The following is a 21,286-nucleotide window of genomic DNA, read 5'->3' on the forward strand; positions in this document are numbered from 1 at the left end:
GACCCTCTACACTTGAGAAGAATTTGATACTCTTTTCAATCAATCTCTCACATGCTATTATTTCGTCTAACAAACAATGAGGAAAGTCAATCTGTGAGCGAGAACTGTTCAACATCTGGGCATCATTTATATACAAATCAATTCAATACAAAAATTCATCAGCCACTTGTTAGACAACAAAAGCAAGAATGTGAGATTACGGACGTTACGATTCCACTCATTCTTACCCAGTATTCTGTGAATGTTCACTGGCGTCGAAAAAGGAGATAAATATATAAGAAATGGTAATTGTCTCCTAACTGTAAACACTTGCTCTAGCCGTTGTGTACACGTGAAAAACTTGCAAAAGAAATACAGCATCCTTCAAGTAGGAAGTGGGGACATCTGACCTTGATCTTCCAACACCCCATCCAATGGATCAGATTGCTGAAAAGAACCCTTTTTACCACGCTCCAAAGCAGTTGCCTCGTAAATCCCTACAGCATGACACAAACGAGGAGACCATGAGGGGTGTTTATTTCTACCAATGAGCTAGTTTTTGTTCTTAATTGTATCTATGTTCAAATGGTTTGGTTAGTGGTAATAAAAATTAATGTGGCATGCTTTTCCTTTTCTTCTACTCCACTTTTTGAGGGAAACAATAAGCTTCTCGAATATGACATCTATCAAAATCTTTTACATATTCTATTCAGCTTATCCACCAGTCTGACCATAAAAAACAAAGGATTTGTTTCTTTATTGCAGACTCCGATAAATTATTTATGAATTGCAAGGAATTTCCCATAAACAATGAATGGAGAAACATAAATGAAAGACTTTTAAACATACCAAAGCCCAGTATCAAGGAACATATTATGAAGCCTGGAAGAGAAAAATCCATATTGTAGACAATTTCCATGACAATGATGCATCCTCCAGCTGCCATTAGGTGCCTTGGTGAAGAGAACACCATGTGCAGTCTGCAAACAAATATAGTTCTTTTGATCACAAGAGTGTTCGAAATAATTGTCAAACTTGCAACTTACATTTACTTGCAAACAACCAACGTCTACATAAATGTTCCATTGAGAAAATGAAAAATTCCACTTAATTCTTGAATTAAATACAAAAGACAACAGATTCCATAAAAGAAATCAGTGAGTGCATAGAAGACAGTCATGAACAAGCATAAGCATGATAGATAAAATTTATGTGTTAATAACAAAATGATCCCCTTTATTGATGCATTTAGGCCTCTGCACTAGTACAAGCAACTGTAATATAACTAAGTGGCCTCATCTTCAAGGACCTCAAGAAAATGAGAACCATCTTAAAATCTTATAGCAAAAATGCTCCAAGTGTATTTAGTAAATGTACCCTACCAAAGGTGGCTTGTAATTATGTCAAAGCTGAAGTAGTCAGCTATTGCATGCATTAAAACATATTTTAACAAACTAATTCAACAAAAGCTAGCCAAAACATGAGTATACTGAAAGGCTCAGCATCACTTGAGAATTGACCCAGAAAAAGGTACCTCTCCTCTGCAATACTGTCAACATAGAATATCAGGATAACTCCAAAAAGAGTAGTGCTGAGAAATGCCCAGGTTGAAAACGGCAGTTGTACACTGCTGCCAGAAGTTGATCCCTGAAGTACTCAAAAAATAAAAAATAAAAAGCAGAAATTTTAATCAGGCCAGAGCTCCATGGGGATTTAAATAAGAAATAATCTCCAAAGCTTGATACAGTAAAATTAAAAATGGGACCAAAACTTTCAGATTTATAACTTACAATGATGAAGTCCCACATGGCCACAGGAAAAAGAAAACATGTCGCAGAAGTAATGGTTATTGCATTAAGCCTCCTTTTAAGTTGATTCTGGCAACAAGGAATGGCCAGAATTAATATTAGAGTTTCACACAATGCCCAAAGGAAAAAGGCAGAGAGCTAATTAAGAGAACAAAGGTTAGCTGCAATCATTTGCCAACAGGATACCAAACAATAACGTAAATGGATGGATTTTAACACCTTGAGTGAAACACGGCGTGCAATAACCCTTCTTAAAGCGGATAAGATTCCAGCAAGAATTGGAACTACCATTTCTCCCATACCCAAAACTTCCTCTGTCTGATCCTCAGTAGTAGGACTATCTTTGAATGGTATTTCCCATTAAGACAAAACAAGCTTGAAGAACTTTCACAATAAGAATAGAAGGCACAAAAAGAAAAGAGGAAAAAAACCCAAACAAGGAAACTGATGCTAGTACATCACTAAACCTTATTACTACAAATTCAATGAGAAAAATTGGATCTACACAAGGATATTAAAGGGTGAATATGTGGCCATGGCCCACCCTTGAGACAAGAAGTAGAAAGACGCCAACATCGCAATGAGCCCACCAACCTGAAGAAAATGAGGAAGCACCCATTATCTTCTAGATCTTACACTGATTGCAATTAAATGATATAGTGCATGTGGCCATCGGATTGTCATAAAATTCAAAACCACAAGTTAAATGAAGATGCTACTGAGAAAGAAGAAGAGATGGAATACAATTAGTAGGATAAGGCATCCCCCAAGTTAGCACAACTCAGTTATCTAATCTCTCTGATGTCATAAAGATCTCCCTTGACAAGTTTATATTAATTGCATTTAGAATCCGACCATAATGAATCTCTCACCACTACAAGTTTGATGGGCTCTGTTCAAGCATACATGAATATAAAAGAACCACTGTAGCATCTATGTTATCAGCATCACATACTAGTTAATGACCTCTTTTTTTAAGTAACCAGTAGGAAATGATTTTGACTAGGAAAATGAGAAGCATGTCACTTAAAAACTGATGTGCTCAAAAGCAAAGAGACCATAACCTTTTTCCAGATATGGCCCCTCCGTCCATATAATGCAGCAGATAATACTCCCAGAACAGCACCAGAATACTCCGCCAAGATTGCTCTAGAGTCATAACAAAGAATTAATTTACTACAAGTCTATAACTACAAATAAGTAGAAGAATACACAGAAAAAGAAAAGGCAATCACAGAAAACAAAGAAAACAGAAGAATAGGGCACTATCCCTTCAAATTGGTATTAATAAGAGATTCTAGGTGCCAATTCCTTAGGCATCCTGGAATCTGTGAGCTAGAGACTTCTAAAAATTTGCATAAAATTATCCTCAAGTCCTATTTTAAAGAGATTGCATAAATATATACAAGTTTCAAGTAATTTTAGACCTAGAAATAAGCAAAACACCACTAGGTAGTGAAACTACAAAAAACTTTGGAAGAATGAACAGATTCACAACATATCAATTAAAGATAAATCCTGTAAGAAGACTCTTTACTACCTTGACAAGACAGGAGATAGTCCCAGGCAACCATAAATTAATCTTGGAGCATGTTTTAAAATGATTTGGCATTTTAAGCTTAATTTTTCAGAAGCCTCTTGTATCTTGTGCTCTATTCAAGCCAATTTACAAGTGTAAATACACCTACAATCATCAGTAAATAGTGGTCATTTCTCAAATTGCCAAAGTTGAATCTCCTAGAGGCCCCCCCACTGCGCATAGAAAAAGAACATTTACAATTGAACAAGCCACTTGAAACTCTAGAATACTAATTTCAGATTCTTCAAGTTGTACAATCATACCTAACTGGTCCACACGACTTAAGTCCCTTTCCCCACAAGATGAAGTATAAAGCTGTTATCACACCATTTATAACAGATGGAACTACCTGAGCAACAGTTAACACCATTTAAGAATCAGCTAGTGCATACTCCCACATCAATATCTGAAATGAAAAGGACACATTTCTAGTCATTCACCTGCTGATTAGAGAGTGCTCTCCCCTTCCAAGGCTTTTGCAAAGCTAAAAATAGGATTGACGATGGAATCAAACAACTGAATGTAAAAAGTACCACCGAAGCTCCAGTCTGAGACAAATAGCGGTACATCGAATAAACTGACCATATTCTCAAGAAGTTGCCAATAACATGGATGATCTGCAATGGAGTGTGCCTACGCCAACATACCAAAAACAAAATCATTGATACAAACCGCTTCCACCATATCAAGCACAAACACATTGAAAAAGAAAGCATAAAGCATAAACAAAACAGCTTGAGCACTCAATAAGTAATCAAACATGCTTCCATGTTAAACTTAAAACAACCCATTAGCCAGACAATTTCGCATCAATTTTCACGAAACCGAAACCGAAACCGAAACCGAAACCATCTCAGCCCCACCAGAAATGCACCAAAATCATATATTGCCGTCACTCCAATAAAATCCCATAATTCAAACCTAATACTGTTATTACTATCCTATAGATTTCCTTAAGTAAGCTCCAAACAGCTATCACAGCGCTAAATTAAGCACTTGTTACAACCATTACATTGTTCTTTATCCTCAAAATTACCTTAAAAACCCCAAACAAAACTGACTTTACAAGATTTCCCAATAAACCCACCTTAATAACAACCTCCAAAACTCAAAAAAACAAACAATCTTTCTTAGCAGTTTACACTAAAAAAAATCATTCAATCAAAACCAAAATAAAGAGGCAAAGAGAGACATCATCAGGGTTAGGGTTTTAGAGAGTGAAAGCGATTTTGCATACCTAAAATGAGGAGAAGATCCTACTCCTCGATCTTCACTAATTTGTCTTGGGGTCATCATTTTTAATCAAATTACTAGATAATGTGATCCAATGCCAACTTAATTTAACAGGGGAAAGAATCTGGGTGAATAGTGTTTTTCTTCTCGTCAGTGTTTTTCACAAAATAAATAAATAAATAAATAAATCCAAAGTTGAATCTGTCTCTACTCTCTTCTCCCGTCTTCACTCTTTGATTTCTTTCTCTTGAAGTTGAGAATTTTGGGCTCAACCAGCTGTTGGACTTTGACCTCTTCCTCTTCTTGGCCCACTTATAATAGGCCCAATAATTACTTAGGGCCTAAATCTTAGGGCATATAGCTACGGGAGGGAGGCTTTTCCTCAATGTAGGAACACCAAGATCAGACAGACATACACCACAACAAATGTGGACAATTGAAAAGGGCTCCGATGTATGGAGCACAAACATACCTTGGTAGTCACTCACTTCATTATCACTCTTTTTTGTTAAAGCACATTAAAAAATAAAAATTTAAGAGGCAACGCGAGTTCACTCTTCACCGTCATAACAAATAAAACCAAGTCTTATCAGTGTTTTGGTGTGGATTGTGCATGGTATAATTCACAATAAAACAATTAATAAATCCTTTAACTATAAGAAAAAATATAAATACACTTAGAGATAAAATTATATTTTTCATATATGTATTGCAATGCGACTGCTCTCATTTCCTTAAAAAAAAAACACATCTAATGTCAATGTGTGAGGAGTGTTTTTTATTTTTTATTTTTTTATATTATATAATTACCGCATATCATTTAGGGTCAACTTTTTTTACTTAAAGTCCATATGCATTTTAGGTTTTTTAATCTTGGTTTTTTTAAAATTATCTCATGAAATCAAGAGTGTTTTAATCGTTCTAAAATTAAAAAAAAAATGGTTGGTATGTGCAGAGCATTCACTAGCAAAGGTAAAACATCTGTATTCTTTAGACAATATGTGCGAAGCCTCTCGATTGTTGTTGGTAACCCTCTAAAACATCACGTTGCCCTCTACATGATGGGTCACATACGTGTTGCTCTCCATGACATAGAGGAGTTCTGACGATAATTTTTCTTCACCCTCCTCTTTTCTCTCTCATCCACCTCATAAGGTATGCTGGCTTTGCAAAATGGTCTTCAATCATTTACTTTATTAAATTTTATTTATTTATTTATCTTCTAGTATCATCTTTTAATATTTGATTTTTTTTTTATGTTTTTTATCAAATTTAATTTTCATTTTTTTTATTCCTATTTATTTGTTTTTAATCTTTTTTTAGTGGATTTTATTTTTCAATTTAATCCCTAATCATTTGATTTTAATTCTTCTTTTTTTAAGATTGATCGAGAGTAATTTAATATTTTTTGCATTTCAGAAGCATAGTGTAAAGACTATAACACTCTTGAAAACTAAAATTTTCAAACTTGCAACCATGAACATTTTGGTATTTTCAAATTGATTTTTAGCAATTAAAATTTTAATTTAAAGGTTATTTGATCTTTTTATAAATATAGATATTAACTTTTTGAACAAAAAGTAGATAGTGCATGACTTATACGTGTTAGTAGGTGGGTGACATCTACACCCTTTAAGCGTCACATAAGTTGATGTTCCATGTCTAAACACCACCTTCCACAACGGCTTTGAAAGTGTCTTATTATGATTTTTTTGGTAGTGTAACACAAGTATGTAAAGACACAATGGTTGAGTTCTTGCAGAACTATTTCTTCTCTTCCCTCTTTTTTTTCTTTTCTCTTGTCAAATATAAATATGTCATTTGTTTTGTTTTTTATTCAATTTGGTCTTTATTCTTTTGATTGTTATTTGTCTTTTTTATATTTTTTTAATTGATTTTTTACTTCAATGTTGTCCATCATCATCTGGTTTTGTTTTATTTTTATATCAACTTTGATATTCATTTTTTTTATCATTTTTTTAATTATTTTTTAATTGATTTTTTTTTTAAGTTTGTCCATCAACATTTAATTTATAGGAATTGGTCTTTATGGTTTTTTTTCTTTCACTTTCCTTTCCATGAGGTTATTTTGCCTATGGTAAGGAGTTAAATTGAGTTGATTTAGATCTTTTTTTTGTTTTTTTTTTAATTTCAACATTAAGTTATTTGATAATTGAGCTTTATAATTTTATTAAATTTGTTTTTGATACGATTATCTTAATACCACAATTCGGGTCTATTTTTTTTATCTTTTTTATATTTTTTTTTTTAGTTTATTAAAATCATTGCACTTTTTTATTTATATTATTTAAATTTATTAAATTCAGTCGAAACAATATCCGATTCTCAATATTATTTTTCTTTTTTAAAATGCTTGTGTTACCTTACCTTTATTATTTCATGTTCGAAAATTTTCGGCCAACGGCATAATGCGGGCCTATCTAATAGATGTATATCCCTACAATTGTCGTTTTATAGTCTGCCCTTGTTGACCTCTGAACTATACTGACTCTGGTTCAGCTAGCTTCAAGCAATTCAGATTTCTCCTTCTTATACATATTATTGATTTCGGTCATCTCATTATTCAGATTTTTTTTTTCTTAAAAAAAAGGCTGGTACTAGCTCCCATTACGATAATAATCACTTTATCTCAAGGTTCAGATCAATTTAAATTAATAAAAAAATAAAACATTAAAACAAGATTTGTTTGAAAAAATAATTAAAACAGTATTAAAATTAATAGATTTTAACTAGCTGAAGATTGAACTCATCAAATTAACCAAATTTAATTGGATTAATTCGGGATTGATTTATTTAGACTTAACCAGGATTAAATCAATTGAATCCTAATTTGATCCAGTGCTGGGTAGAACAGATTGAATTTAATAATAGTGATTATTATCATTATTTTGCTTCTTAATAGGAACAGTGTTGATACTATTTTATTCATCACCACTAGCCTTCACTAGAAACTGTCCCACCACTCCACTTCTGGTTTTGCACGCAGCATTAGCAAATTCGTAGAAATGGGGTTAATTACTGATGTTTGTTCTTTCACATCCGAGAGTAACTCTCACAAGAGGCATTGTGGGATTTCAAATCAGGAAACTTTGGGGATATGTTTATATCATCTTCTTGTCCCCTGGTATAATGCACCTTAAATTATTGATTTACAATACACCTTAAAATATTCATAAGAAATTATGACATGGACTCTTGGTCTTTGGAGACAGCACCTTTATCAACTATCAAGTCATCTTAGAATGGTATTCTGGGTCACGTTTTGGAGAAAGTAAATAAAGTAGACTCCTGATTATTTGGTTTGCTTTGTTGATCTACTTACATAGAGTGGAGATAAGATGTTTTATCTGCTGTTCCTGATTTCTTTAAACATATTTTTCTTCCCTGTTTGCTCTACGTTAGGTATGGGAGAGGTTGATGATCAATGCCACTGTGCTGATCCTTGTTCATTCGGCTCAGTGGACACGTTGTCGATTGCCTGTGTTCATCGTGCATGCACCAACAAAAAGCCAAGTGATGAAATTTTTTTCAAAAGGGAGTCAAAGAAAACAAGAGTATTTCAGATAGTAGAAGCTTTTAAGATTCTTAAGGTCATTTTCTTCCTTTAAGAAATCTGAGAACCCATGCTGCTCTATCTTCTTGTGAGCATGATATGGCCCATTCAAGCTGTCTTCTATCTTATATCTTTGGATGCAATGCATCTGTGAATTTATTCGCTTTCTTCAGTGCCATAAAATTATTCTACAACTTTTTCATTACACGCATCCAAGTCTATCAATTGGCAACATCTATGAGATTTTGCTCATCCATATGCTTGTAGGACCTATAATTCTGATAATCCGTTGCCTTGTCTGTGTCCATTTATCGTTATTGTTGTGTGTCACAAAAGTCTATTGTATGATTCTGTTCTGTTTGAAGTCTGCTTGTCCCTTCAACGCAAACCGCGCTTTTCATCCGATAGAAACTCATCGATAATGCAAGAAAACAGTGCTTAAGGTCTGGTAATTATCCAAATAACACGTGTGTTTTCCTTCAAATATTTATCTAATACATAATCTCTCTTTTTTCGGTTTTTAACGAGGGTATCTCCAGCCCTATTAGGCCAGAGACTAATGGCCGGGAGTGCGAAGGTTATGCCCTCCCAACAAATATCGAACTTGTGCTCTCACTTTATCCCGGGTAGAGGCCGCTATATGTTGCCATAATTTCAATGTTATTGAGCCTTGATGATGAAGCAATTGATTATATGGCGATGCATTTCCGATCGATTAGCTTTTGAACTATTGTTGTTTGCATAATGCATGCAACTATGATTGTTGCTTGGTTAAAAAGTATGTTGGAGGGCAATGGCATGACAGAAACCTGCCACCTAAAAGAACAAACACCAGAGAGCTAACAAGAGAATTATGGAACATTGCTTGTAAAGTATATTTATTACATTGGACCTATCTTTGAATCATCTCTAGCTACTTGGAATTGTTTTTATCTCAAGGATTTTGATCATCATAGCAGGTTTTGCTTTAGCTACTCGTAATTTGTGGATAAGATTGATTTATGTAGGTGGTGGTCAAGGGGAAGTCTACTTGATCTGATCCATAGGGAAATTACGTTCACATGTTTCTCTGTAAGTATGATTGCGATCGTGAATTTGCCTGCATATCCCTGGTATATGGTAGGAGTATAGAGATTGCATTTCTGATATGCATGTTCCCTTAAGATCATTAATTAGATTCTGTTGACAGGTGCAAAATGCTCTCTTTCTCTTCTTGTTTCTTTGTCTCTTGCACACCAAGAGAATCATGAACCACATGAAAGTGTCTGGTTAAAGGGTGTGACAGACTCGCCAACTGGCCCAAATTCCAAATTTCAAATCATAAAGTGGGTTCATGTATAATTTTGTCACAGAATGGACAATGAATAAACAAGCAATACATAAAGCCAAGAGAACCTCCTGAATCAAATTGATGCTTAACTGCTCATGCCGACAGGGCCTATCAATACATAGGATGTTACACGCCACAGATCACTAAAGAAAGTCAAATTTGATATATTAAAAAAAAATAAGAAGAAAAATCAGCCCCCAAATTGGACAAGTAAATAGCAACATAATCTTCTTTTTTTGTACTTTATTTCTAGACATTTTTTGTGAAGTAATGCAAATATCTTTAGCATGTCTGCCACATAAATACAGATATATTTGATTTATGGCAAAGGATGATAGCTAGGGAGCATATCCATGTGCTTTATAGCGACAAAGAGTAATTGCCAAAAATGCAGTCAAATGGACCATGCAGAGTGGAAGCAAGTGATTTCTCCATATCTTTCTCTCAACCATTTCTGTGTCTTCTGTGCTTCAGTTGAGTCTGTTCCCTGCACAATTAACATTCCAGCTTCAGTCATTTTATACATGCACCCAGCCTTTCAGGTCACCATAGTTAGAGATACATTGTAGACTTATTTGAGATGGAATTTGCAGCACATAGTGACAAGATTATCTAATCAACTGCAGGTTAACATATTAATACATTGGGTAAAAATAAATAAATAAGGCAGCCTCCTAGCTACTCAAGATTCAAGAAGTTATTGTAAGAGCACCTGAGCCCTCTTTGAAGATTCTGTTACATTGTTCAGGTCATTAGAACTACTTGCAGCTGCAAGCTCCATGGAAAGAAACTGAATTTTGACAGAACAAGGTTAATCAAAACATGTTGGGGCATGGAATTATAAGATGAAACTGTAGAAATATTAGTACAGATTCTGTCGTCGGAAATTACCTCAACTTGATTCTGCAATGAATGTACATAATTGATTATCTCCTCTAGCATAACTGCCATCCCCATTGACTGTACATTCATGGAATCATATCAGCTAATGCAAACTCATGATCAGTTGGTCAAAGCTCTAATAATATTAAATTTTATTTAGAAGTCTAGATTAGATGGGCCTGTATAATCTAAAACCAGATCTTCATTATTCAATCTAAATGAATCCATAATATATTATTGAAAAGTTATTAAGAAATTAAACCTTTCTGAAACTATTTTTTTATATCTAAAAGTCTATTGAAATATCAGCTAATGTTGGAAGAATGATATTCAAAATCTGTTCTTGTTTCTTCTTCTTTTTTATTTGTATTTTCCAAGGGCTTATAAGAAGCTTGGTATTTATGTGCTTATTAAATGTGATATTCCAACATCCCTTCACGTAAAATTATTAGGTAACACTTCAAGATATAATTTATATTATTTTTTAACACTTGTGATTTTAATCAACTAATTTAAACTTACTTAAACTTCAACTCCAAATATGCAGGAGTACATGTTTTTATGAGTTATTCAATATTAATTATAATCAAAATTAAACTTGTGCAAAGGTTCTTACCCTGTGGCATCCAGGAACAAGGTCTTGCAAGCACCTTAACTTGTTATTGATTTTCTCTCTTCTTACCTGAGACAAAAAATAGAAACATTTACAGTCAGAGTCTTCAGTTCATGACTTTTATTGGTCCATTCCTGTTCTTACCTGTTAGAAGAAACAGTAAGCCTAACCAATGGTTACAATGAGGCTTTATTGACGAAGCAAAATCTATTCAGTCAAAAACATATAAATTTACCCTTTCTGCTATACTGTGACTGTCTGTTTCTTGGCCTCTCTTAGCTCTAACATGAATAACTTCCTCTGCTTTGTCCCCTTCTTTCTCTTTGTTTTCACCTTTCTTACTTCCTCCTAGGTTCTAAAAACACCAAGAAAAGATACCACTCAACTTTATGTTAACCGAAGGCTTAAAAGCTGAAATTAGAAAACAAATGGTAGAAACTTCAAGAAACAGACCGATACATACGTTCTTTTTCTTTGTTTCGTTTGTAGAGGCTGTAGGAGAAATGTAGCTGCTGGTTGATAGTTCCATTGATTTTCTCTTCTTGCTGTCATGGGAATCATTTTGATTCAAGGTAACAGTATGAACAACTGTTGCTGTACTCAAGATGTCAGGATGGAAAGTACTTGAAAGGTTGTTGTGATCATATGTTGCTGTAAATTCAGGTTGTTGGCGGGCCAACAAAGAGTCTGCTGAGAAGTCAGTGATGCTGAAACTCTCCAAGATGCTTGGATTCAGCTCTGGAAGATGCTTGAGCATCTCCATGTTCATGTCCATCATCTCTGTCAAAGGCTGAGAAAGCCTAAACCTCTGCTGATACTCTGCAAACTCAGCCATGAAGCTTAGAGGGCCTTATTTTGCTTACATATATAAGAGTTTTGGAATAGAATTTATAAGATGCCAACATGGTTTATTGTTAGCTTAACAGTTTGTATTATTAGTGCATAATTGTTAGTAACTTGGATCTTGGGCCATTAAAATATGTCATCAATGGAATTGTGTTTTGCTTTACAGCTAAGCAAGTAAAAATTGAAAGCACAGGAGAATTACAAGTGGAAATTTTCATTTTCTGAATCTGGATTTTATTGGTAGGTCCATGCAAAGGATATACACATGTATGTCCAGAAGTGTAGGCCATATATGTTTCTAGAGTGGTCCTTCAATATTAAAAGAAATATGATAGAAGAACAACACTTCTTCTGTTCCTTCGCCAAAAAAGAAAAGAAAAGAAAAGAAAAAAGTTAAAGCAGAAGGTGAACTTCCTTTCTAGCTAGCTTGAGATCAACTTGGGACCCTTCATCATTTACAGAAGAAGTGATATGGGCAATCTTTTGAGCAGCAGATTAGCAGCATACACTATTTCAGCACACAATCCACCACCAGCTCTACTGTGGAATGCTGACAGTAACTTGTTGCAATCAATAATTCCAGAACATAACTCAGCATCAAACAAGTATATGTGCTGGCAAAATCAACAATATATGCTGGCAAAGGAAAATATATTAATGCTGATAGAGTTGCAAGTTTCTGAAAAACCAGACAACCCGGTAACAACAAATAGTGAGCAAACACCACAAGACAGCTGCCTTCCAGATATCACACATAAGCAGTAACAACACTATCCAATGACAATTCTGTCTGCAATAGAACTACTGTATGTTATGCACTAAAATCATGTTTCGTAAAACAATCTTTTGTAGCTAATGATCATAAAACTCAGCAGTGAATATTTGTTTGTTTGTAATCTCTGTAGTCATTTACAACAAACTTCTAATTAATTGATCTGTCACTCGCATGTAACTGTAAGAAACCAAGGATTGCAGAGGCAAGGACTAATGGAAAGGCTAAACAAGCCATATTATATTGTGAGAAAGCTGTGAAGGGTCAAAATTTAATGTGGTAAACGAAGATGTGAAAAGAAAATAGGTCAAATGAGATGCGATTCCAAACGCTTATCAGTAAGTTTTAAAACTGAGGTTTTTTATTAGTTACCTAAGCTTGATAGCAATGGCTGTATTTTCTCCTCTCTTTCTATCCCAAAATGACTGTAAAATCCCTTGCTGTCCTCAACAAATCCTACAGAATGCGGGGCCCTTATGAGATGAAGAAGGAGCAGACACGTCTTTTTCGACAACTCCCTTCTGGTCTGAACATGGAAGTGATTGAGCAAAAGGGTCTTGTTTTCACAGATAAAAAAATAATAGAGACCCAAGAAACAGCGAAAAGAACCCACCTTTGGTTTTTGTTCATGGAATTATCATCTGCTCGGTGCTGGGATGAGCACTGGTTGCCTTTCTTTTCATGGTTCGGCTTTGACTGCTATTCTGTTAGCTTGTTGGGTCAGGTCAGGTCACGTCTCTGTCATTCCCCTCTCTTACCCACGACCGTTTATGTTTCCTGAAGTTTGATTTTTGAAATCTTGGTTTCTTAATTATTGTTATGATTTCAGTATTAAGTGTTCATGTTCTTACAATTTACATTTTCATCTAAAACATGACATCAGAATTTCTTTTTCTAATTTTCTATTCCCAAAGAGTAAGATTGGCTGATCAAACAAGACTATTCAAGTGATAGTTATCTTATTTGAACCCATGAGCAGGTGACGCGCAGCTTTGCATTAAGGCTTTTCAAACAGATCTTTCACTCTGTAAGGAAACATTCATCTCATCAACGATGGAGGATCATCTGGTGAAACGATTAGTTTATGTAGTTCTTCTCCATATCCTTGAAACCTAGTTTACTGTTCATGTTGTTCGAAATGACAAATGGCACTGAGCTATATATATATATATATATATATATCCATGTGGTTTCATGTGTTCATGGCTCTGTTGATTTAAGCATATGTTGCCCTAACAAAAAGGAACCTGCATTTCAAGACATGGTATCAGACCCGGAATTGAACTCCTTTGTGTTCAAAAATACTTCATGCACGACCTCGCTAGAGCAGGAAGCTTACTCTATGTCAAGAATTTCTATTTGTTTTTCAAAACTAAATTACTTAGCCTTAAAGATAATGACTCCCTCCTGGAAGTCCTGTCAGGATGTTCAATATTATACCTTTCACGTGGATATGGTACCAAAAAGTTGGCAAACTCAAAATTCATCCATGGAATTTCTAGTTTTAGAAAGTAGCTGGATTGGAGTAGGAATGTAGTTTTTTTTAAAAAATTATTTTTAATGTTTTTTTTATTATTTTAGTATTTTGATGTTAAACATAATTTTAAAAAATATTATTTTAATATATTTTCAAATAAAAATTTTTTTTTAATTAATATATTTTCAAATAAATTTTTTTTTTTTAAAAAATCCTAATCATACTTCCAAGCAAAACACTAAAGTACCATTTAGAATTTCATTAGTCATGACTATATTTAACATTTTTTTTAGGGCAGTTTATAATTAAAAAAAGTTACATACAATTTTGAAAATTGCCCATCGAAAGCCATGCCCTTAGGTACTAACTTCTAGAGTTTTTTATGCTATACAATTTGTGTTTGATTAGTACAAATATTAAGCAATTAAAAACATATTTTGAACAAAAGAATTACTGGGTTGAAATATCAACATGCCAACCTTGGAAACCCGCCCATTTAAAGTTTATATTTTTATTTAAAGTATGATAAAAATTATTTTTAAGGTTTTTTTATATGAAAGTATATTAAAATAATATTTTTATTATTTTTTATATCAATAGATAAAAACTATAAAAAAATAAAAATGTCAATTTAAAATTAAAAAAATTGATTTTTTTTTAAAAAGTGTGAATAATTCTTGTCTCTTTCAACTACCAATAATTAGTGAAAGAAAGCTCTAGATATTAGAGGGTCTACAGTGAGAATGCTATGCTTTTTAGTTTTATTTATTTATTTTTTTTTGTTAATAATAAATACTAAATTGTAGGTTGAATATGTATTTTTAAACATAGCATTGCTCCGCAGTAAAATTATCTTATCATGTTTACATAATGTTTTTAATTCTACAAAAATTATAGCCAATGTGTTGCAAATAATAATTTTTTCCCAAGCTAGGCCAACATTTTTCCCAACAAAATAAAAAGAAAGAATAAGCAGAGATTAAATATTTGAATTAATAAAAAAATTAAGAAAATATTGAAAATAAAAAAAATATATTATTATTAAACTTGATTTATCCCGATAAATCAACCAGGATCTTAATTAAACTATTATATATAATTCAATATAAATTTCAAGAAAAACTAATATACAATAATAGAAAAGTAACAATGGGCATTGCCGTATGACTTTGCCGGCCCAAATTAAAAATAAGAAGCCATGTAAAATTCCCTCAACGAATCCTAACCGTTCAAAGCATAGCCAAACTAAAACCCTAGATCTCCGTCTTATTAAACCCAAAAGAAAGCCACTTCCTTTCATCACTGTCGTCGTCTCTTAGCAGCAGCATCGGCAGCAACCAGGGTGCCTTCTACTTGGTAAACCTCAAAAACACTAATGGGTTCTCTTTAAATTCCCTTCCTATTAAATGCCAAGCCTTCTAATCGGAGACTTTACTTGCTATGTATTTGCTTGCTGTGACTATTTTAGCTTCTAGATCATATGGGCTGTTTTTTTATTCTTGTTCATCAACTGCTTTCTCGTTAAAGATTGAATATTGACATCTGTTTTGATATATGGCTCCTTTTGTCTCCAAAAGGAACTGGGTTGTTTTCATTTTCTCTTAATTGGCTCTTATTTGAGAGCTTAAAGCTGCTGTCTCGTGTGTGCTTTTGTGGTCATCTACTGTGTACAAACCCTAGATTAGGCTGATTCATAAACCTTGCCATTTGCGTTTGTGTGTGCTTAGATTTGATGCAATGTCATCGTTATTTTTATAAATTTAACGAAGATAAAATGTGAGTGGGCTGTTAGGATGATGAAAAACAGAAGTCATTTTTCTGCAGCGAATGACTTGTATTGATCGAGTTTGGAATTATGATATAAAAAATACAAATTTGGAGTTTGGTCTCTCCTTTGTCATTATACCACTTGCGGGATTCATCATTCATGGAAAGTTTTGTTCTCCAACTTGTAGTTTATTTATGGAAAAAATGTAGAAGGAAACTTCTAGTGGATGTAGGATTCGAAATTAGGTCCCATTAGGTAGACAACTCAAAAGAATGTGCAGATGTCTATTGTGATGAGTTTGACTTGACAATTCTTGTTCGTTATTGAATATAATCTCATGCCGTTACTATTTAGATCTGTGAAGATGTTCACCACAAGGAAGAAGATCCAAAAGGACAAGGATGCTGAACCCACTGAGTTTGAGGAGACAGTTGCCCAGGTTAGATCCTTAGGTTTCTATTCAAGTACTTTGGATTCTTGGGTTAACTGAGTTGTCTATGATGTATTCTATATGTTTTTCCTCTGCAGGCGTTATTTGATTTGGAAAATAGCAATTCAGACCTGAAAAGTGAGCTAAAAGATCTCTTCATAAATTCTGCAGTGTACGTAAATAATTGTATGCTTGCTTGTTCCTAGTGAAACTTTTCTTTCTTTTTCTTTCAATATTATATTTTCCTTCTGGTGCCAGTATATTTTCTAATCTAAACTGCGTGAATTTTGCAGTCAAATAGATGTTGCTGGAAATCGTAAAGCTATTGTCATTTATGTTCCCTATAGACTGAGGAAGTCTTATCGCAAGGTTCATCTTCGCCTTGTTAGAGAGCTGGAGAAAAAGTTCAGTGGGAAGGTAACATTATCTTGTACTTTTTCTACATCCGTAATGGAGGGCAGTATAAAGTCTTGAGGTTCCAACCTCAAGGCTGCAGGCTTAAGTCCCTATAAGAAGGTTGCTCAGCATTTATGGTTCCTAATCATGATGAGTATATAAAGTCAATCCCAGTTTCAGCTCAATACTTGTTTGAATCTGAATTCCGAGCTATGTTTCAATTGCTCCTCTGATAATTTGGCAGGATGTTGTTCTGCTTGCTACCCGAAGGATCGTTCGTCCACCCAAGAAAGGTTCTGCTGTTCAGCGCCCCCGTTCCCGCACCCTAACTGCCGTGCATGAAGCCATGCTTGAGGATTTAGTGTATCCTGCTGAGATTGTTGGAAAACGCACCAGATACAGGATTGATGGGTCCAAAATTAGCAAGGTAGTCCTGACAATTTAAGTCAAAGGAACAGAAAACTGTAGCTGGTATTGTAATCTCAATAACCATAACCTCTGCCCTTCTCATGAAAACTCTTTTTATATTCTTGTTTGTGTCAGATCTTCTTGGATCCCAAGGAGCGCAACAACACTGAGTACAAGCTGGAGTCATATGCTGGAGTTTACAGGAAGCTTACAGGAAAAGATGTGGTGTTTGATTTCCCCGTAACAGAGGCCTGAAGTTGATTATTTGTACTTCTTTTTTATTCAAGAGTTCTATAATTGCAGCAGATAGGATCCTACTTAAAATTTTGACTCTTGAATTTGGTTGAATGTCATTTTGAATAGGATAAAACTTTCTTCGATGTTTCTTTTACTATGCACTTGAATATGGTTGAATGTCTTATGGATTTTTTATCAAAAAATTCCTGCGGATTGTTGGTTGTGGAAAATGTCACTTCCTTAGAAGTTTGGTTGTAGGTGATTTTGCGTGCTGTTCTTGCATCCATTGCAGTCTGGCTTAACAGTTGTTAGTGTTTGGGGTATTAATGGATGCATGAGATGCCCCTTTCCTCTTGCATGTATGCCTGTTTAACCGAGGCCTATGGCTAGAGGAATGATCGAGCATGTTGTGATTGTGTTTGGTGGGATTTTTGGCATCCTGGTGGAGCCCTCGTTAACAAATATGGCGAGACCCTTGTTTACGACTCCAACTCAATGGGTTTGAATATTGGACTTGGCCTGCAGACAGATCTGGAAGTCTTGTCCAAATTCAAGCGTCTTTATGTGGTGGTTCTTCTATCTACCCTAGTCCCAATGCTGCTGATTCTATGTGGTGTGCATCCTCGAGTGGCATGTTTTCTATTAAAAGCACCTGAGGCTATCAAACTAGTTTGCGGATCCTTTAAGATTCTAAGACAATGCTTTTTCTCATGGCCTCTGTATTTGATAGATTGGCTACAAGGCAAAGGCAGCTTAGATGGGCAAGATCGGGTGATGATAAGTGTCTCTTTTGTAACAGTTCTTCAGAATGTAGAGATCACTTCTTTTTTCTTGTCCTGTTACGATGAGTGTATGGTAGGGCATTCTCAATAGTGCAAAGACAGGTGGGAAATTGGCCGTTAGAGTTTCAGTGGGCAGAAGCAAGTTTGGAAAAGAAATCCTTCAAGCCTGTATCATTCCGAGGTCGGCACGGTACTCATATATTTAATATTTATGGGCCGAAAGAAGTAGAAGAATCCACAAAAACTCTTATGAAATAGCAGAGAAAAAAATTAAAAAATTAATTAAACAAAGAAAACTAGAAAAAAATATTAAAAAAATTGATTAAAATTTTAAAAAAACCAACCGGTTCGATTCGGTTTTATAAATTTGAAATTGAAAAAACCAAACCCAAATCAAAAATAAAAAAAAAACAAGCTAAAATTAATTCAAACTAAAAAAACCGAGTCAAATTGGATCCTGTTTTTGAAAAACAAACTGAACTAAAACTAATAGGTTTGAACTAATTTTAGTTTGATTTTAATTATTTTAAAAAATTTCTATTTAATTATATTTTTTAATAAAAAACCAAACCAAAAATAATCATCCGATACCTATCTATTGTTAATCAATTTGGAGTGTTATCAGTTCACGCCATGCAGATAAAAGATAAAAGCTTGTACATTTGTGATGGTTGGCACTTGCAATGGAGATGGTTGGTTTTGTTTTTTCAACACGAGTTGATGCTTTTAAAAAAAAAAAAGCAGAGATTAAGAAATAATGTTTGAAATTTAATAGAAATTATTTTTTAAAATACTTTTTACTTTGAAATATATTAAAATAATATATTTTAAAATTTAAAATTTATTTTCAATAGCAAGACATAAAAACAGTTCAAAAGTATATATATACAAACTAATTTAAAATAAAAAAATTCAAAAAAACAAATTCAAAAAAAACACTGGAGAGCCAATTTTTCATCCATCAACAATGGCACATGTCCGCTTATGTGAATTGCCAAACCAAAAACAATTGTTTATATTATTTTGTTCACACACATATTGTTAAATTATATTTATGCCACAAATAATTTTAAAAAATTGTTTAAATTGAAAAGAATTCATAATAATATAAGGTTAAGTGAAATGTTTTAGTAACTATTATTTTTATGAGAAGGATCGCCCTCCCAATTCTTTTTTTTTTCTCAGGAGTTGTGAGCTATTATGTATTTAAACTGTTAATTATTTTGACTATCTAAACTCTAATAGGCTTAAAAACAAGTAAATAGAAAGCATGAAATACTAAAATCTAAAATATATAAAATACTTTTTTATATTCATGTATGCATTGTAAATTTATATTAAAGTCATATATAATAGAAAATGATTATTTAAATTAATAATGATCAATACATGTCTTAAGTGTTATTAAAGTCTAGTTAAAGATTATTTTATACGGTTCAAGAATTAACCCAATTAATCTAATCATAATTATCAAAATTTATATAGAATTATTTAAAAATCAAACATGTTTATTTAATAAACATTCAAATTTGGTAATGAATATTTTTCATAGAAGTTATATTGTATATTTTCAACAGCATTGCATAACAAAAATAAACATTTGATCTAGTTCTTCTTTCATAAATTACATATTTATTCACGAAATAAATCAAACAAAAAACTCACTTTAAATTAGAATTAATAGACTCCTTCTACTTGAGAATGTGACCAGTACAAATTTTAATTAAAAAAATTATATTTGAAAAATACACTTTTACGTAGTTTGTTGAATTTTAGAATTTAGATTTAAAAAAAAAAAACATTTCTTTGATCCTATATATACACACACACACACACAACCCACATCTTTGATCCTATATATACACACACACACAACCCACGTCAAGGTTAACTCTCTTGAGATTATTCTTTTATAATTTTTAAAATATTCTTTTATACAATCAAAACAATGCATTTTTTTTTTATCATTTTCTTGTTGTACAATCTAAAATAAAAGTGATTTTTTATTAACAGAAAAAACAAGTTATGCTTCTTACCAACTAAGTAAGAGGGCACACTATTGCAACAATCTAAAATAAAAGTGACATTTTACTAGCAGAAAAAAAAAAGTTATGTTTTCTACGAATTAAGAGTGTATTTGGCAGTGTGGTAGCGTTTGCTTTTCAAATAACTTTTTGTGTCGAAATTTTCACATGTCAATAATGTTTTTTTATTTTTTAACATCAGCACATCAAAACGATCCAAAACATACAAATCATATTAAATTTTTTTAAAAAAAACAAATTGAATTTTTTAGAAACGCAGGTTAAACCGCGTTCCCAAACAACCCCTAAGAGGATACACTATATGACCCTACTAGCTATCCTAACATCTAATCTTCATCTTTAAAATTGTAAGTCAAGAAACAATTATTTTTAAAGGGCTTTAATGGCCAAGAGAACAAGTAGAGAGAAATAAAATACTCTTATTTGTATATTAACACTTATCTCTCAAAAACACTATAGAAAATAAAAGATTTATCTCTTTATTTAGAATATCTTTCTATAATTCATTGAGAACACTCATCTCTCAAAAACATTATAGAAGACAAAATACTTATCTCTCTATTTAGAATACCTCTCTATAACTAATAGAAAACAATTAGGCCATGTTTGTTTTACGGAAAGTAGTTTTTGGAAAACTATTTTCCAAACTTTCCTGTGTTTGTTTACCATTAGAAAATGTTTTTCTGTGTTTGTTTACCATTAGAAAAGGTAGTCAACAAAAAACACTTTCCAGTCAAAAAAAAAATTTGACTTGGTTTCTAGGAAAATATTTTCCCTTTCAGCTCTATTTGTTTTCCGAAAAATGATTTTTGGGAATTTCCATAACATAACCAAACACTGAAAAACATTTTTTAACTTATTTTACATTATACTATCAAACATCAGAAATACTTTCTTGGAATTCATTTTCGTGGAATTCACTTTGTCTGAAATTCAATTTTAAAAAAAAAATAAATTATTTTCAAGCAAACAAACGGGCCTTATCTCATCTCTACACTAACACTCATTTATACACTCCACGCAACAAGACATCCAACTTTTGATTACTATATATATTTTAATTTTAATATTTATTTTTTTAATTTCATCTCTTAAAATTTAATTTTTATATTAACTTTGATCCTTAT

The 21,286-nt window shown here is 33.0% G+C and overlaps 4 protein-coding genes across 4 annotated transcripts; 2 read left to right on the forward strand and 2 right to left on the reverse strand.

Annotated features, from left to right (window-relative positions):
* Positions 1-30: 30 nt before the first annotated feature.
* Positions 31-4,833, reverse strand: LOC105123375 (zinc transporter). Its single transcript, XM_011022946.1, has 10 exons — positions 4,604-4,833; positions 3,807-3,999; positions 3,630-3,715; positions 2,852-2,936; positions 2,303-2,381; positions 2,007-2,137; positions 1,770-1,856; positions 1,514-1,626; positions 829-959; positions 31-476 (listed from the first exon to the last, which is right to left on the reverse strand). The coding sequence occupies exons 1-10, from the start codon at positions 4,660-4,662 to the stop codon at positions 364-366; spliced, it is 1,077 nt and encodes a 358-aa protein (XP_011021248.1). The 5' UTR covers positions 4,663-4,833; the 3' UTR covers positions 31-363.
* A 4,654-nt stretch (positions 4,834-9,487) lies between these two features.
* On the reverse strand, positions 9,488-12,074 carry LOC105123377 (transcription factor bHLH75-like). The gene is made up of 6 exons (XM_011022948.1): positions 11,462-12,074; positions 11,234-11,353; positions 11,002-11,067; positions 10,395-10,463; positions 10,216-10,293; positions 9,488-9,990 (listed from the first exon to the last, which is right to left on the reverse strand). Exons 1-6 carry the CDS (start codon positions 11,831-11,833, stop codon positions 9,898-9,900), a joined length of 798 nt encoding a protein of 265 aa, XP_011021250.1. The 5' UTR covers positions 11,834-12,074; the 3' UTR covers positions 9,488-9,897.
* A 963-nt stretch (positions 12,075-13,037) lies between these two features.
* Positions 13,038-13,758, forward strand: LOC105123378 (uncharacterized). The gene is made up of 2 exons (XM_011022950.1): positions 13,038-13,340; positions 13,596-13,758. Exons 1-2 carry the CDS (start codon positions 13,038-13,040, stop codon positions 13,686-13,688), a joined length of 396 nt encoding a protein of 131 aa, XP_011021252.1. The 3' UTR covers positions 13,689-13,758.
* Positions 13,759-15,332: 1,574 nt separating this feature from the next.
* LOC105123379 (40S ribosomal protein S7-like) lies at positions 15,333-17,562 on the forward strand. Its single transcript, XM_011022951.1, has 6 exons — positions 15,333-15,449; positions 16,216-16,300; positions 16,390-16,463; positions 16,585-16,708; positions 16,932-17,114; positions 17,231-17,562. The coding sequence occupies exons 2-6, from the start codon at positions 16,226-16,228 to the stop codon at positions 17,348-17,350; spliced, it is 576 nt and encodes a 191-aa protein (XP_011021253.1). The 5' UTR covers positions 15,333-15,449; positions 16,216-16,225; the 3' UTR covers positions 17,351-17,562.
* The last annotated feature ends 3,724 nt before the right edge of the window (positions 17,563-21,286 follow it).

This window comes from Populus euphratica, unplaced genomic scaffold (genome assembly GCF_000495115.2).
Source record: "Populus euphratica unplaced genomic scaffold, PopEup_1.0 scaffold10.1, whole genome shotgun sequence".
NCBI lineage: Eukaryota > Viridiplantae > Streptophyta > Magnoliopsida > Malpighiales > Salicaceae > Populus > Populus euphratica.